At 48.1% G+C, this 18048-nt stretch overlaps 2 protein-coding genes across 6 annotated transcripts in view; both read right to left on the reverse strand.

Annotated features, from left to right (window-relative positions):
- Erg (ETS transcription factor ERG) overlaps nt 1–18048 on the reverse strand; it is a 236736-nt gene that overhangs the window by 185554 nt on the left and 33134 nt on the right. The gene's annotated exons all lie outside the window — the stretch shown is intronic.
- Nucleotides 9731–11703, reverse strand: LOC138831893 (uncharacterized). The gene is made up of 2 exons (XM_070028900.1): nt 10568–11703; nt 9731–10472 (listed from the first exon to the last, which is right to left on the reverse strand). Exons 1-2 carry the CDS (start codon nt 11701–11703, stop codon nt 9731–9733), a joined length of 1878 nt encoding a protein of 625 aa, XP_069885001.1.

Genomic DNA, 18048 nt, shown 5'->3' on the forward strand with positions numbered 1-18048 from the left:
CAGGAAGAGGACCCCACCATGCCGCCCAGTTCCAAAGAAAAGAAAAACGTGAACTTTTCTCCCCGATGCTGACTGTGAGAGGTGGGTTTCCTGTGTGCATTTCTTCAGGACCTGCCACTGAGTGCTGAATTGCTAATGAATAGGTAGACTTTGCTGACCATTGCGCTTGGCAATTGAGATAAAAGCTGCCCAGTGTCTATGATATTCTGTCCCCAGGATAAGTCCCCGACCCCACTTTCCTCCCCACCCCACCCCCCAGGCCCCATGCCCGTCACTCCCCAGTACCACTGCTAATCGCATCACTCAAACCACACCAGCCCTGTTGAGCCGGCAGCTGGTGGCCATCTTCAAAGTAGTTATATTCCACCACCACCAAAGTCACTGGACCTCTTTTTTTTTTCTTCAAACAATACTTGGAAAGGATCCCAGCTGAAGAATGAACGAAAGTCGACATCCAGCCAAATACAACTTTTGAATAATTTAAATGAAAACTACTCGTATTCTGAAAACAACCCCAGCCTTGTGCTTCCCATGTGAACAGAAGAAAGAAGGGGCGGGGGGGGGGGATCCCAATGTGCAGAATTCGACCCCAGGCTGGTGGCAGGTCTTGCCCGTAGCTGCCATTCCCGCATTGGCAGAGGTGCCTGGAGGCAGCTCTGCAGAGGTCTTCCATGACCACGTGCTTGGCAGAGTGGGCACCGGCTTGTACTTGTGGAGAGAGCTCTAGGTTATGTTACAGCTAAATCCATCAGGAAATTTTCCTGGGGTTTTATTTCTTCTTCTTCTTCTTCTAAATAGACACATCAGAGGCTGGGTATGGGACCAAGTCTCCTTGGTCTGAGTTTGGCCAGAATGGCTCCCCACTTTCAGAAGAATCTGTGAGTATCACGTTCAGTATAAGCAGTAAAGCCTTTGGGGGAGATTTCCCAGAGGAGGTCGGGTGGCTGCAGCCTGTAGTCCCAGCTACTTGAGAGGCAGGGATTGGGGGATTGAGGCCAGCCTCAGGCATAGAAGTTCTCAAGACTTCATCTCAAACAGTGGCAGGGTGCAGCTACACCCACCTGCCCATCTCCCATGTTATAGAGAAACACAAGTAGGAGGATGTGGGCCCAGACTAGCAGGGGGATAAAACAAGACCTTACCTTGAAAATAACCAGCCCGATAAAGGGCTGGAGGTGTGGCTAAGTGGTAGGCACCTGCCTAGCAAATGTGAGACACAAAGTTCAATGTCTATACTGTCAAAAAAAAAAAAGTGCAAATACTTGAAGAAAAACAAAGCTTAATGGAGTCACTGTAGAAGATCCTTTACTGGGGACCCCAGGCAGAGCCCAATGCAAAGAAACACAAAACCAGATGTGCTGCTTCTAAAGGCATTTGTTCATCTGAAAGAGTCCAGAGTCTCACAAAATGCTCCGAACGTATCCTGCACTGCTGCAAGTGACCTGGAAACTGCCTTCCTTATTAAAAAAAGAAATGGATGGGAAGAACTAGGGCAGCCACTCCCAAATGTACAGAAAGTCTATGTGAAATAGGAGCTAGAGAAATACAGTGAATCCAGAATCCATTGTTGCCTGTTTTTGTTTTGTCAGTCATGGGTTTGAACTCAGGGCCTGGACACTGTCCCTGAGCTTTTTTTTTTCTTCTTCTTCTTCTTTTTGCTCAAGGCTAGTACTCTATCACTTTCAGCCACAGCTTTGCTTTAGGTTTTCTGGTCATTAATTAGTAAGAGTCTCACAGACTTTCCTGCCCATACTGGCTTTGAACCACAATCCTCACATCTCAGCTTCCCAAGTAGCATGAGCCAGAAGTGCCCAGCCATTGGAGAGTTTTTATCTGCACGGGAAGTCTCTCCTGACATCAGGAAGCAAGGTGGGCCCCTTGTACATGGTCTGGCAAGGGTGTCTGGTCATGGCATTCTCTCTCTATTCATAGGGGTAAGGCACCAGCTAAAGAAGCCACCCTCCTCAGACCCAGAATGCACAGGTGTAAGGGCCCACACGGCACAGGTGAGCAGAGAGCACGGAGGACAGGACCATCCAGAGATCTGTGGTTCTCTGAGAGGGGGAGATACATATCACAAGACCCACTGCCCCTCCCAGAGGCAACCCAGATGGAAATAAGATGTGGTACCATCTGCAAAGTCATTTACTGTTAAGTAGACTCAAACTACACCTGTCTGGGGAAACTGCTAAATGCAATGCAACAGACAGCCCTCCCCATTCATTCAAATGCTAAAAACCCATAAACACATGGTCACAGTATAAGTGAGCTGGATTAAATTTGGACAAGTCTTGAAATACAAATTCATAGATTAAAGTTGAACTTCGTGGTGGAGAAACATTCATTATTGTCCTAACCAGAAAATGCAAGCCCACACAGAGATTGGGCATAGGGCTCTGGGGCAAACTTGTACAAGGCCCTGGGCTTTCGGTTCCCAGCCCTTGAAAAGAAAATCTCAAATACATTTAAAGCAGGACTGAAAGAATAAAATGCATTTGACGTTATTTACACATACTTGGATTTGTGGTATGTTTATTATTGAGTCAAGAATTGAGAATTCAGCCCAAGTTGCATAATGTCAGGGTAATTTTGTTTATCCTTAGTAAAAAGTTAGCAATACCTCTGAGTTTATGTCTTTAAGAAGAGATAACTCTGGGTCTAACACTGTTAAGAAAATTGGTTATGCTAGACACTGGTGGCTCATACCTGTAATCCTAGCTACTCCGGAGGCTGAGACCCGAGGATCACAATTCAAAGCCAGCTCAGGCAGGAAAGTCTGAGATTCTAATCTCCAATGAATCACCAAAAAACCAGAAGTGAATCTGTAACTCAAGTGGTAGAGCCCCAGCCCTGAGTTCAAACCCCAGGACCTGCACAAAAGAAGAAAGAAGCAAAGAAAATTGGTTGGACATTCAACAGTGAGATTTGTTATGGAACCTTCTCCAGACTGTCTTGGCCCACAAAAAAAAAACAAAAAAAAAAACAAAAAACCTCCATCTCCCAGAGATTATTTCAAGCTCCTCTTTTTTCTTTCCATCTTACATGTTTGGGTTTAGTTCAGTTTTGTTTTGCTGTTAGTATGTGTTAATTGAATGAAGTAAGGAGCTTGATCATGACAGCTCTGTACTCACATATAACACTCTGGTGGCCCTCACCCCTCCATGGCCTGTTCGGGTCCCCACCCCAGCTTCCCTGCCTGCTCTGCACCCCCCCCCCCACACACACACATACACTGCCAGCTCCTCCTCGCTTCCTCCCTGAGCCAGGCCACAGTTATAATTCCCTCCCCTTTCTCTCAGTGTGAGGACTTTCCAAAATCCTCTCCGTGCTCACCCTTCTCAATCACTCAGGCTCTCTGGGTTACTTTCGAGTGGAGCGATGTACAAATTACTATCGGATCACTGGCTCCAGCTCAAATGGTACTCATCAACCCTCAAGACAATCCAAGTACAGCTGATTCTTCCCAGTAACAATGGACAACGTGCCCACGCCAGCCCTGAGTTTCTCTACCACAGGAGGGTTCTGTGCATTTTCAGAAGGCCAGCATTAGCCCCTGAAGAGCTCTGATGCAAACGACAACAGGGTTCTCAGACTTCAAATGTCCTGCTAGCAGGCTCATGGATATCATGGTTAAAATTAAATAGAGGCAGGAGAAGAAAATGAAAATATACAGAGGTATTTGAATTAATTATTGATCAATTACAAGTCCTTGGCCTGAAACTCTGGGCCTGCACTCTATCCCTGAGCTACTTTTGCTCAAGGATACTGCTCTACCACTTGAGCCACAGAGAGACTCCTGTCTTTTTCTAAGAAGTTTGTTGGAGACAAGAGTCTCATGGACTTTCCTGCCTGGGCTGGATTCAAGCTGCAATCCTCAGGCTCAGCCTCCTAAGTAGCTAGGATTACAGGCCTACGACACCAGCACCCAGCTGAGGGATTTGAATTGATTATCATTTAATTATTTAAAGCTTATTTTCATAAAGTGTATTCCCTATTCCTGTTTTGATGGAAACTGAAATCCATCTCCAACTTTCTGAGAAGATGCTATTTTGTTGGTTATATTCAATAAATGCAATTTTATGTTATCTATCCTTTCCTTCAAATGTTACTTTTCTATCCTGTTAGTTAAAAAAATATTAGCATGCGTTAGTTGTACACAGGAGATTTCCTGTGACATTGCCATATGTACAAACAATATATCCTCAGCCCTTCTGTCACTCTCCCCATCCAGCTCCCTCTTCTTAAAGCAATTTCATATAGATAAACTACACCAACCATATTCACCCTCTCCCTTCTCACCTGTGCCCAATCCTGAGACTGTTTGTTTTTGTGTTTGCCAGTCCTGGAGCTTGAACTCAGGGCCCAAGCACTGTCAATGAGCCTCTTTGTGCTCAAGGCTACTGCTCTACCACTGGAGCATGGTGCCACTTCCAGCTTTTTCTGAATAGTTTATTGGAGATAAGAGTCTCATGGACTTTTTATTGCCTGGGCTGGCTTCAGACGGTGATCTTTAGATCTCACGTTCCTGAGTAGCTAGGATTACAGGCGTGAGCCACTGGCGCCCATCTTGCTTTTCCATCATTTGTTTTTTTAAGAGTGTATTCATTTATATTGCGATTTTTATTTATTGATCTCATAGAGAAGCAACTAGTTAAATAGGAGGGTGGAAACAAAGAGACTACAGCTCCTTTAAGCCTATAGAAGTTTTAGATGTGATTAATCAAAACAGATTTAAGAGACTAAAATACAAATTCACCCATCCTTGCGGGTCAAACCACACTGGCCTTCAGCTGCCTGACTGGCTTTTTTAGGCTCTTGTTTTATTAGGAAAGTTAAATAAATTAATTTGTACTCATGCTTTCCTTCTGTTTCGATCAGAGACATAATGGAGAACTTCCTTGTCTAAGAGCAGAATAATATATGAATTCTTTAAATTCATAAAGAAAATTTGTGCTATAAGAATTTCTTCCCTATTTTGGCTTGAATGACTAAATACACATAATAGCACATCCCTGGTAATTGAGTGACAAGTCCCTTGATTCTTCAAAAGGCATTTGAAGCTGGAGACTAGTGGTTCATGCCTGTAATCCTAGCTACTCTAGAGGCTGAGACCTGAGGACCAAAGTTTGAAGCCAGCTTAGGCAGGAAAGTCTGTGAGACTTTTATCTCCAATTAAGCTGCAAAAAGCCAGAAGTGGCACTGTGGCTTAAGGGGTACAGCCCCCAACATTCACAGAAAAAGCTAAAGAACAGTACCCAGGCCCTGAGTTCAAATCCCAGTACTGGCACAGATAAATAAATAAATGCATAAACAAGCAAAGCCATTTGATCAGACCACTCACGGGTCAAGCTCAGCATCACCAGCAGCCTTGTTTGGAAACTCAAGTCTCAGTCCTTCCTTCCCAGCCTCCTCCCCTCCCAACCCGTCCCCCACCTCTGCACATAGCTGTACCACACTAGAAATACTCCCTGTCTTAATGAAAACCATATTTTTAAAAAAAATGTGTGCATGACCCTGTGCAACGCCTGGACAATCTTTAATGTCAGCTTCAGACGACACGTGTCTTATGAAAGTCTGGGGGCCCCGGCTCATCTGGCAAAGCAAGCTCTGTCCCACATCTTTATGAGAAAGAGGGACAAAACTTCTGTTTTTGGCATTTTATATTGGAGTCTGTTTTAAGCAAGGAAGGGGAAAAAATAGCAACGTAGAGTCTAGACAGAAGAGATGGGGGTGAAATCTGGAAGGCATTCACCAGCCAGGGGCAGCGGCGGCGGTGGCAAGATCACCTTACACCGCCTAATTACACAAGCAAAATTCCTCTGCCCTCCTCTGCGGGGCACACAGAGGCTCCCGTGGTCCTCTGCGGTCCTCTGGGGTATGCAGATCATGCCACCGGCATCCTGAGATAGTCTCATCTTCTCAGGAGCATGGCTACTCCCCTCTCCAACACTCGTCCTGGGTTTTCAGTGGGTTTAAACTTTGGCAAATGGGCCACATACATGCTTTGTTTACTATTGAGGAATTTTGCTAGGTTATTGTGAATTAGAATTAGATGCACTTCTATTGCGAAGAGTTTGTCCAATATTGAAACTCCAGGGCTTGTTTTAGGATTTAACTTATGGAATGGTATCATAAGAAAAACGATGTTGAAGTCATGAGCTTGGAATGGGCCATCTTGGGCATGCATGCTTCTACATTCTAAGCAGGATACTTTTTTTTTTTTTTTTAAGATTCCCTTAATACATTGTCCTCCAGGAGCTCAAAGTGCTTTTCACAGATGTTTGCGCTGGGTCACAAAGCATTCCTGGGATCTAGCGGGTGGTGAGCTCTGAGGCAGTAGGAAATCTGCAGAGGGCTTGTGTGTGTGTGTGTGTGTGTGTGTGTGTGTGTGTGTGTGTGTGTGTGTGTGTGTGTGTGGTGGATAAGGTGATGGGTAGAGGGGGCAGTGAATGTGTGAAGGAAGGAGAGAAGGAAAAACAAGGATAGCAGTATAGAGACCAGGAGAGATATAGAATTGGTACCATCAAGAGGGAGAAACAAAGAGATAGAGAAGGGAAGGACAGATGGAAGGGTGAGAAGGAGAAGCAAGGGAGAAACAAAAATAAAAAGACAAGAGACAGGAGCTAGGTGCTGATGACTCCTGCCTGTAAGCCTAGCTACTCAGAAGGCTGAGGTCTGAGGATCACGGTTCAAATTCATACCAGGCAGGAAAGTCTGTGAGACACTCCAATTAACCACCAAAAAAGCCAGACATGGGATATGGCTCAAGTTGTACAGTGCCAACATGGAGCAGAAAAGACAAACAAGAACATGAAGCCCTGAGTTCAAGCCCTAGTATGGATTACCCCCCCCCCCACACACACACACAGAAAGAGACAGAGAGCTAGAGAGAGGGAGAAACATAAATAGAGACAGAAAGAGTTAGCGCTGTCCCAGAGACATGGAGACAAATGCAGAGATAGAAAGAGAGGATACAGCTAGTTTATAACACAATAATAAAATGAGCTAGAGATTTGCCCTGGTCTTCACAGAAACCTTTATGTCAGAGGCCAATCAACTAATTTCTATCATCTCCTTGGCATCCTGCAGCCTTCAGACAAAAGTATTTTTGTTGGAACAACCACACACACGATTCACCAATCTGTAATTTCACTTGCTTCCACCTTCTCCCCTTCTTTCTCCATCCTCTTCGCCCCCATCCACCACAGCCTTTCTCCAAAGCTTTGCTTCCACCAAGGAGACATGCTCAATCCTGCAGCCAGAGGCATCGTTTGAACCTGAGAGAAAAGGCTGAGGTCGGTAGTCTGACTTGAGGGATGATTGGTGAGGTGTCTTGAGTTCAATTAGGCATTCAGTGTCTCTGAACCTTTTCCCATGGGGGCTTCCTGCCCTCATGGCCAAGGAAGGGGAGTGTGGTGTCCCTTTATGAGAAGAGTTGAGTTTTCCAGGTAGCAGACGATGGCACTGAGTGAAGGGGCCTGAGCGAAAAGATGGGGCTCCAAGGAAAGATCTGGATTCTGAGTCCTAACTGTGAGGAGTGAGGGAGGCTGGCAAGGAATAAGAGCAGGCCTGGAACTCTGGGATTCACAGTGCCACGGGCTGTCTCCTGACTTTCCTGCCGCGCCAGAGCTCTCCCACCAGCCTCTGGTTGGAATTCCCATCTCAGACTCCTCCTTGACCAAAATGCAGATCACCACCGCAAACCATCCCTGCCCCTCCCCGGACTTTGTATACTGACCCCCCAAAAATACCCTTTCATTTTAATTCTTTACCTTTAAAAAAATTATTTTCCCAAAGCATCTTAAGCAATTTTTGAAGCCTAAGGGTTGGTATTTGATTGCTTGGTTAATTCATGTAATTTTTTGAAATGTTAATAGACTTCATTTTTTTTACAGCACTCCTCAGCAGAACGGAGAGGAAGGTACAGGGATTTCCCATAGTTCCACAGTGCCCCCCGCCCCCCACGTGGCAGCTCAGTTAGGATGGACGGCGGCCCAGCTAGACGGCCGGGTGCCCGCAGTCCCACGGACCGTCTCCCAGAGCTGAGCTGGGCTGCCACAAGGCTCCTCATTCCTCCGCCATCCTCCGAGTCTGGACATATTGGGAGAGAAATGTATTCTTTAAATCCTGCGAGCCCCTGATGGACTTTTTAAATTGTGATTTGATTGTTCATTTACTTTCCTTTCTTTTTTTTTTTTTTTTTGTAATTCACCTTGTTTTCAAACCTCCCTTCGGTCATGTTTGAAAATTTTTATTCACATATTTCCATTTTTCTTTCCTCACTCAAGGCTTAAAGATTCACTAACAACAAGAGCGTCTGACCGCCTTTACTGAAAATAAAAATGAGAAAGACATGGCCAGGCGCCGGTGGCTCACGCCTGTCATCCTAGCTACTCAAGAGGCTGAGGATTATGGTTCAAAGCCAGCCTGGGCAGGAAAGTCTATGGGATCCTTACCTCCAATTAACCACCAAAAAGCTGGAAGTGAAGGTGTGGCTCAAGTGGTAGAATGCTAGCCTTGAGCCAAAAAGCTCAAGATTAGCATCCTGACCCTAGTACCAGCACCAAAGAAAAAGAGAGGCGAGAGGAAAGAGGTGGGGAGGGGAGAGGAGGGGGAGGAAAGGGGAAGGGATAGAAGGGGAAGGAAAGGGAAAGGGAAGGGAAGGGGAAGACGAAGGGGAAGAAGAAGGGAGGGGAGGGGAGAGGAGGGAAGAGGGAAGGGAGGGGAGGGCAGGGGAGGGGAGGGGAGAGGAGGACCAGACCCTTGGATCGAGTCACAGCTCACTAGTGACTGTGAAATCCTTGTCAGCAGACAAGGGCTGGGGCAGCACCAGCCACCGAGACACCTGCACAGCATCTGCTCTCCGCCTTTCTCCGGGGTTGGAAGGTGCAGGAGAAGCTGACCAGAGGAAGTGAATCACTTCCTGTGGTCACCCCTCTGCCTACAGTTGAGTTATTTTTAACGGCTGGCACAAAATCTTAAATCCAATGCTGGGTGTGTATTTTATTTATTTAACATGAGCCCAATAAGTCAGAGTGGGTGTGGAAACAAAACACGGGAGGAACGAAGCCAGTGGGGCGAACACCCACTCAAAACACGCCCCCGCTCCAACACACTCCTCAACCACGCCCGTCGCTTTGTAACCTCTTGCGGAAAACTTGTGACGGAGAACGAGAGGAATGGCTTCAACGCTAACATCCTACTCTCAGTGGAACTCACTCAAGTTTGCAGTAAGGGAGCATCCATGATAAAGTACCCGAACATTCCAGCCACCAACTAGAACCGTGCTGAGATCTTCTATCAGTGCCATCTCTGCTTCACACACAGAAGTGCTATTTCTACAACATCTGTAAATACGCAGAACCAGGAATCTGGGATGATTCACTAAGAAATGCTGGGATATCAAGCAGAATTTCTCTCCAAAGGAGAGAGCGGGTTCATTTGTTAGAGGCGCCGTAACAATAGTCTGTTAGAGGACTATGGTCTGAGGGCTTAAAATGACACACATTTAGTGTCTCCCAGTTCTGCAGAGTGCAGTTCCAAGGTGAGGGGGTCGGCCAGCGGGGTTCTTCTCCAGATTCTGGGGAGCATCAGCTCCGGGCCTCAGGCCGATGCTGACATCAGGTAGATGGCTGTCTTCTTCCCAAGCCCCCCCCTCTCTCTGTCTCCAACCCCCCTGCCCCATCCTCCCCTCCCCTCCTCCCCCCCCCCCCGTTTCCTTCATCTGCTTTCACAGCCCAGTCCAGAGTCCAGTCTGTTGGTTTTCACAAAAGATGTTGATTCTAATAACTTCCAGGAATTGACAGCTGAGCGTGGTGGAGCAGCTGAGCATGGTGGAGCAGCTGAGCGTGGTGGAGCAGCTGAGCATGGTGGAGCAGCTGAGCATGGTGGAGCAGCTGAGCATGGTGGAGCAGCTGAGCGTGGTGGAACAGCTGAGCATGGTGGAGTAGCTGAGCATGGTGGAGTAGCTGAGCGTGGTAGAGTAGCTGAGTGTGCTGGAGTAGCTGAGCATGGTGGAGCAGCTGAGCATGATGGAACAGCTGAACATGGTGGAGTAGCTGAGTGTGGTGGAACAGCTGAGCACAGTGGAGCAGCTGAGTGTGGTGGAGCAGCTGAGTGTGGTGGAGCAGCTGAACATGGTGGAGCAGCTGAGCATGGTGGAGCAGTTGAGCATGGTGGAGCAGCTGAGCGTGGTGGAACAGCTGAGCGTGGTGGAGTGGCTGAGCATGGTGGAGTAGCTGAGCGTGGTAGAGTAGCTGAGTGTGCTGGAGTAGCTGAGCATGGTGGAGCAGCTGAGCATGATGGAACAGCTGAACATGGTGGAGCAGCTGAGCATGGTGGAGCAGCTGAGCGTGGTGGAACAGCTGAGCGTGGTGGAGTGGCTGAGCATGGTGGAGTAGCTGAGCGTGGTAGAGTAGCTGAGCATGGTGGAGTGGCTGAGCATGGTGGAGCAGCTGAGCATGATGGAACAGCTGAACAGGTGGAGTAGCTGAGTGTGGTGGAACAGCTAAGCATGGTGGAGTGGCTGAGCGTGGTAGAGTAGCTGAGCATGGTGGAACAGCTGAGCATGGTGGAGCAGCTGAGCATGGTGGAGCAGCTGAGCGTGGTGGAGCAGCTGAGCATGGTGGAGTAGCTGAGCATGATGGAACAGCTGAACATGGTGGAGTAGCTGAGCATGGTGGAGCAGCTGAGCATGGTGGAGCAGCTGAGCGTGGTGGAGCAGCTGAGCGTGGTGGAGTGGCTGAGCATGGTGGAGTAGCTGAGCATGGTAGAGTAGCTGAGTGTGCTGGAGTAGCTGAGCATGGTGGAGCAGCTGAGCATGGTGGAGTAGCTGAGTGTGGTGGAACAGCTGAGCATGGTGGAGTAGCTGAGCATGGTGGAGTAGCTGAGCATGGTAGAGTAGCTGAGTGTGCTGGAGTAGCTGAGCATGGTGGAGCAGCTGAGCGTGGTGGAACAGCTGAGCATGGTGGAGCAGCTGAGCGTGGTGGAGCAGCTGAGCACGGTGGAGCAGCTGAGTGTGGTGGAGCAGCTGAGTGTGGTGGAGCAGCTGAGCATGGTGGAGCAGCTGAGCATGGTGGAGCAGTTGAGCATGGTGGAGCAGCTGAGCGTGGTGGAACAGCTGAGCGTGGTGGAGTGGCTGAGCATGGTGGAGTAGCTGAGTGTGGTAGAGTAGCTGAGTGTGCTGGAGTAGCTGAGCATGGTGGAGCAGCTGAGCATGATGGAACAGCTGAACATGGTGGAGCAGCTGAGCATGGTGGAGCAGCTGAGCGTGGTGGAACAGCTGAGCGTGGTGGAGTGGCTGAGCATGGTGGAGTAGCTGAGCGTGGTAGAGTAGCTGAGCATGGTGGAGTGGCTGAGCATGGTGGAGCAGCTGAGCATGATGGAACAGCTGAATATGGTGGAGTAGCTGAGTGTGGTGGAACAGCTGAGCATGGTGGAGTGGCTGAGCGTGGTAGAGTAGCTGAGCATGGTGGAACAGCTGAGCGTGGTGGAGCAGCTGAGCATGGTGGAGCAGCTGAGCGTGGTGGAGCAGCTGAGCATGGTGGAGTAGCTGAGCATGATGGAACAGCTGAACATGGTGGAGTAGCTGAGCATGGTGGAGCAGCTGAGCGTGGTGGAGCAGCTGAGCGTGGTGGAGTAGCTGAGCATGGTGGAGCAGCTGAGCATGGTAGAGTAGCTGAGTGTGCTGGAGTAGCTGAGCATGGTGGAGCAGCTGAGCGTGGTGGAACAGCTGAGCGTGGTGGAGCAGCTGAGCGTGGTGGAGCAGCTGAGCGTGGTGGAGCAGCTGAGCACGGTGGAGCAGCTGAGCACGGTGGAGCAGCTGAGCGTGGTGGAGCAGCTGAGCGTGGTGGAGCAGCTGAGCATGGTGGAGCAGCTGAGCGTGGTGGAGCAGCTGAGCGTGGTGGAGCAGCTGAGCGTGGTGCATCTTCCATGCTCCTGAACCGGCATCTCTTCCCAGGTGAGGAATGTCCTCGCTCCAGCCATGGGGAGTAGTGAGTGTAAACCCCTGGAGGTGTAGTAGTCATCTTCCACTTCAAACACAGCCCAAACAGCTCCCCACCCAGCACACACACGAACGCTGCCTTCTACTGCGGTCCCCTATCCTCCCTCCCCTCCTCCCGGACGCCTCTGGCCTTCCCCTGCCATCATTTCGTCATGTCATGCTCAATGTCACACCGCTGTTTGCCGGCTGAGTGGAGCCTGGGTGGCGTGGTAAATCCTGCTTGCACACCAGCTGCGGGGATGTTGAAGAGCCAGGAGGGCGATACTCGTCTGTGGATTTTGGTGTTGGGGACTGGGGTTGAACTCAGGGCCCCACGAGGCAGGAACTCTGCCGCGAGAGCCATGCCTCCAGCCCACTTGTGTTGATTACTTTCAAGGCAAGGCTCACTCTATGCCCAGGCCAGCATAGACTTCCACCCTCCTGTTGGTGTTTCCCTGTGCCACTGGGGTGACAGACTCAGCCACTGCACCCAGCCATCGTGCTTCCCCAATAGCTGGGACTATAGGTAGGCAGTATGGTGCTCGTCAGTTAGTTGAGATGGATTCTTGTGAACTTTTTTGTTCACACCAGCTTGAGCCTCCACATCTAGTATGTTTATTTTTAAATGACTTGAAGGTTGGGGTGCTTGCCTCACTAACCAAAGCAAGTGGTTGAGCTGCCAGATATGCTAAGATTTGACCCTGTAGTCCACACATATGTACAATAATTATATGACAATTGAAAACAAAATCAGACTCAGAAAATGTGGCTTCTGGGGGGCTGCTTGGGTGGAAAGAGTTACACAAATGTATTTGGAAACAAACAAGAAGCTAGAATTTGGCACTCCTACAAGATAGGGGTTTTCCTTTGTGCTCAACTTTTTTTTTTTTTTTTTTTTTTTTTTTTTGTCAGTCATGGGGCTTGATACTCTGGGCCTGGGCGCTGTCCCTCAGCTCTTCAGCTCAAGGCGAGCGCTCTACCACTTGAGCTACAGCACCACTTCCAGTTTTCTAGTGGTTTATTGGAGATAGGAGTCTCATGGTCTTTCCTGCTCAGGCTGGCTTTGAACTTGGACCCTCAGATCTCAGCCTCCTAAGTAGCTAGGATTACAGGTGTGCTCAGCTTGTGCTCAACTTTATCTTGAGTTTCAGAATGCCTGGACTGGCCTTACTGACAGAAAATATTTTCCAGCTCTTTTTTTTTTTTTTTTTTTTTTTTTTGCCAGTCCTGGGGCTTGAACTCAGGGCTGGGCACTGTCCCTGAGCTTCTTTGGCTCAAGGCTACACTCTACTACTTGAGTCACAGTGCCACTTCTGGCTTTTTCTGTGTATGTGGTGCTGAGGAATCGAACCCAGGGCTTTGTGCATGCTAGGCAAGCACTCTACCACTGAGCCACATTCTCAGCCCCAGCTCTTTCTTTAAGCTCTACCAAACAAATAAGTATTTTTCAAATTTCTGAAAAGAGATGTCCTAAAACTCACAATCGTGTTATCCATGATGAGCCTTGGGTACTTGAGCTAGATTGGGTGAAAGAATAAATATAAATTATAAAATGAAAGAGTATCTAGATATTCATTCTCTGAGTAATAATAAATTATCACAAAGAAGCCATTGTTGCTCTCTACTCTAATGTGATTTTAATAGGGAGTCTCTATTCTCCTAACCCCAGATTACTTCTTGCTTTGGAAAAACAAAACCTAAATTGCCCTAAGAGGAAAGGCACCGATGGGTTGCAGTCATTAGAAATTTGACATTTCTAAACTGGGCTTGACAGTGGAACTCTGAAAATATTTATCTATCAGAAAATAGTTTCAGCCATGGGCAATTTGGTAAAAAGGTTTGGTTGATGGAAAAAACATAACTCAGCGTGACTGGCTTTAATGTAAGATGTTCTCGAAGGCCGCAGAATCGCCAGTGTTTCCAAAAAGCGGGAAAATTTAGACCAGCCTGGAAAAATAACAGCGCCTGGAGGAGGCAGCCAAAGCACTGCGCAGGATCAGATGAATTTATGTGCTTGGGAGACTCAGGTTTTAGTATTAAATTATAACCAAAGATGACGGACACTTGGACCAAACTCTGAACTAGGTCTGAACCTCTGAGCTCTTCTCCTGCTTCTCCTAAAATTTAGGGTCATTTCCCAACACGATAGGTTCTATTCCATTTGCCCATTTATTCCTACAGCTCCCTTGAAGAGTTGAAAGGGAGCCCAGTCCTGAGGGGCTGGCCTGTGTCTTGGTATTTTTGTGTGGCTTTCGAACCCAAGGCAATGCCCTGCCGTCTCCGCTCTGCTCAGTGTCCCCGGTCTGAGTAGCTAGTAGCTGCACCGGCTGTTCCCACTTCTCACGGGCACACTGCCCAGCGAACGTCCTCCGCCCCGCCCAGGCTGGCCTCTTGTTTCAGCCTCTGCGTGGCCGGCGGGCCAGGCCACTGGAAGTCCTGCAGCTATTTCTTGCTCCATTTTCTCTTACAATTGCCCCCCAAACAGTGCACTTCTAGAATTCTCTTATGGACACGATCAGATTTTCCTCTTTCATTTTTTTTCTGCTTCCAGACCAAGATAAAAGGCAGCAACCTCCTCCTGCCCCTCCTGCCCACCCAAAGGACAAGAAAACCCTCATACACACAAAGAAACGGGAGCCCTGGTCCCCAGCCTGATTCTCAACCTGGCACAGCTCCTGCCCATCTCCTCTCCCCTCTGACTATGCTCGGAGCTGCACGGTCCATGGCCTAAAACCCCCTTCTCTTGGGCACATTTCTGAAAAGCATAGCACGGCCTCTCGGGCCCTGCTTATCTTCCTGGCCTCAGTTCCGTGTCCCCATCGGGCTCTGTATTTCTTCCCTAGCCAGGCATCTCCTTCTCCTCTTCCATCCCCAGCTCTGGAACATTCCAGACTGGAGTGTTATTCTTATAACTCCTGCCCTGCCCTTCGGTCACCCAGCCCCTTGTCCCTGCCAGGGTCACTGTGTTTGTAACCATCCCTCAGCACTAGATGCAGCCCCAGCGCCCTGCTACGCTGCAGCATGGGTTTTACACACTCAGCTGTAACTGCTGTTTGCACAGCTGCTCCCTGTTACAACCCTGGAGGGCAAAGGCTGCGTCTTATTCCCCCGTGGTATTCTCACCGCCCAGAACTGGGTTGGACACATGATAAGTGTTGAACAAATATTTGATGAATAGACTAGTATAATTCCAAGAGCTAATGTTTAGGTTAAGCTCTATGATTTGATGCTTTTGGACCAATAAAGAAATGACAAGTTCATGATTCTAGCTAATAAACAAAACTGCCTCAATCATTAAGGCCTACCAAAAGTTACCTCCAAAATATGTGTATGGGGGGCGGGGGGAGGGAATATATGTAGACCCCAGGATGTCAAGTTTCAGATAAGTCAAGAGAAAACAAGAAATTGGAAAAAGGACTGACCAGGCATTTCCAATCAGTTGTAGGCTGATGGTTTTTTCTGGTCTCTCAAATGTTGTCCCTTTGGCCTTCCGAACCATGTGGAAAGTTCCTTCTTCTGAATAAGGCATGATTGTGCCAAATGTGAACACTGACGGACACCTCAAAGCCCGTCAGACCTCGTAGCACAATGAACAATGCTGATCTGAATCATTTCGGCTTATTTGGTCTTGGGAAAGACTCAATAATGATGGGATTAAAACACTAAACACAGAGTGTGCTTGGATCTTTAAGTCTGTTCAGAGAAACAGGCTTCTAGAAGGAGATTGAAGCTCATAATGAGAAAACATGAGCTGATCCAATGTGAGTCGATGTTTGGAGCATGCTACTCTTGACTTGAGAGTCCGCTGGGCAAAGGTGGCTCTGCCCTCCTCTCCTGGGAGAAGGCCCATGCAGAGTACGGACCTTCACCCAACCCAACCGCCCAGGCCTCAGTGGAGGGGATTTATCTTATAGGACGTTGAGAAGTGAGTGTCCAAGCCACAGACACAGTTCTCTGGAGTGAAATCTCAGGTGAGTCAAATGAGAACATGTTGGAAACTACAAATAAGAAGCCAAGCCTAAAACTAAAACTAGGACCCCGGAACTCTTAGGGGTGCCGTGCATTCAGGTTGCACAGGCCCTGGTTTACAGAGGTCCTTCTCAAGGGGAGATATGTCCCAAGGGTGGTATCATCCTTAGAACTTTCTCCAGGACTGTCATTCAAAAGTGAACCTGAAGCTGGGCACTGGTGGCTCATGCCTGTAATCCTAGCAACTTGAGAGAGTGAGAATGGAGCTCATAGCTTGAGGCCAGCTCCAGCAGAAGGGCTCATGAGACCCCTTCTCCATTAAGAGCTGGGTGCATTGACACATGCCTTCTATTCCAGCTATAATGACAAATCTAAAATAGGTTGATCCTGGCCGGGTTAGGAAGCTAATGCCCCATCTCAAAAATAACCAGTGCAGCCGGGTGCTGGTGGCTCACGCCTGCAATCCTAGCTACTCAGGAGGCTGAGATCTGAGGATTATGGTTCAAAGCCAGCCTGGGCAGGAAAGTCCATGAGACTCTTATCTCCACCAGAAAGCCGGAAGTGGTGCTATGGTTCAAGTGGTAGAGTGCTTGAGCTGAAGAGCTGAGGGACAGAGCCCAGGTCCAGAGTTCAAGACCCACAACCAACACACACACACACACACACACACACACACACACTAACCAGTGCAAAAAAAGGAGGAGGGGCCTGGAAGTGTGGCTCTGTGGTACAGCACTGATTAGCAAGCATGAGGCCTGAGTTCACACCTCAGTACCATCTAAAGCAACACCAACAACAACCAAACTCCGCCTCGAAAATTCACGATAGCCATCCATCAGTTATCCATCATGAACTTTTGAGTCACAGATTAAGAATAACTCAAGCCTTCCAGGAATTTGCCATCTTCAGCCTACTGGCTGCCATAGATTCTGAAAGCAAATGGAATGTTGAGGCACAAAACAAGGAGTTGAGGAACAGGCTTAGTTAACTGTGGGTGTGAGTAGTACTCAGAGAGCTGGGCGTCAGAAGCAAGATGGCGGCTGACAAATAACTGGGGAAGTCGATGGAGACATCTTGCAGAAACGGACCAGTTTTACATGTTCTTGCTAGAGCTGCATCAGCAAAGTGGACACCATGGAGGGTTTGGGGGAGATGCTTTAGTCCCAAGTCAGGCAGGAGAATTTAACTGGGACTATGAAATATCATGCTCTTTGGGCTGTTAAATTACAGTTTTTTCCTGTGCATGTCTCTCTCTCTCTCTCTCTCTCTCTCTCTCTCTCTCTCTCTCTCTCTCTCTCTCTCTCTCTCTGTCTCTCTCTCTCTGTCTCTCTCTCTCTCTCTCTCTCTCCCTCTCTCTCTCTCTCTCTCACACACACACACACACACACAGTTATGTATTATTTTTATTTTCACAGTGCCAAGAACCAAACCCACATCTTTGTAAGCACTTTACCACTTAGAGCTACACTCCCATTCCTGCTGCTGTTTCTATGATCATTTTTCTTTTATGCATGAATTTATCTCATTTACTTTTATTGCTATGTTTAGAAATTGTTCTGATGTTTTGTTTTCCTTTTCCTTTTCAGGATTGGTTTTTCTCTGACCTCATAATTGAAGTAGAGTACATATAAGAAAAAATAAATCAAAATTGCACAAGGCAAAGAGTCTTCTTGGAGTGAATGCAGCTGAGGAACCAGCATCCAGATGGGGACATGGTGGTAGACGCCATCCCAGCTCTGACTCCGTCACCAACTCTCTCCCAGGAGCCACTGGCCTGACTCTAATGACACAGAATCACTTCACCTCTTTTTGAACATTACATAGAGTCATACACAGATGTGCACTTTCCCACATCTGGCTTCTTTGGCCCAATGTCATGCTTTATGAGATTCAGGCCTATGTTTGTGGGGGCTTGTCGTCCATCCACCCTTAGGGCTGAGTATCACTGTGACGTGGGGGTATACCTCATCACACTCAATGTATATCTGAGTAATTCCCCACTGGGGATCAGAATTAGTGTTACCAGAAGCACTCTTAATTGTCCTTTTTGAGAACATCTGTATGCATTCCTGATTGGTACCTGCCTGGGACTATCA

This window comes from Dipodomys merriami, unplaced genomic scaffold (assembly GCF_024711535.1).
Source record: "Dipodomys merriami isolate MVZ:Mamm:240054 unplaced genomic scaffold, mDipMer1.0.p SCAF_2, whole genome shotgun sequence".
In the NCBI taxonomy this organism is placed as follows: domain Eukaryota; kingdom Metazoa; phylum Chordata; class Mammalia; order Rodentia; family Heteromyidae; genus Dipodomys; species Dipodomys merriami.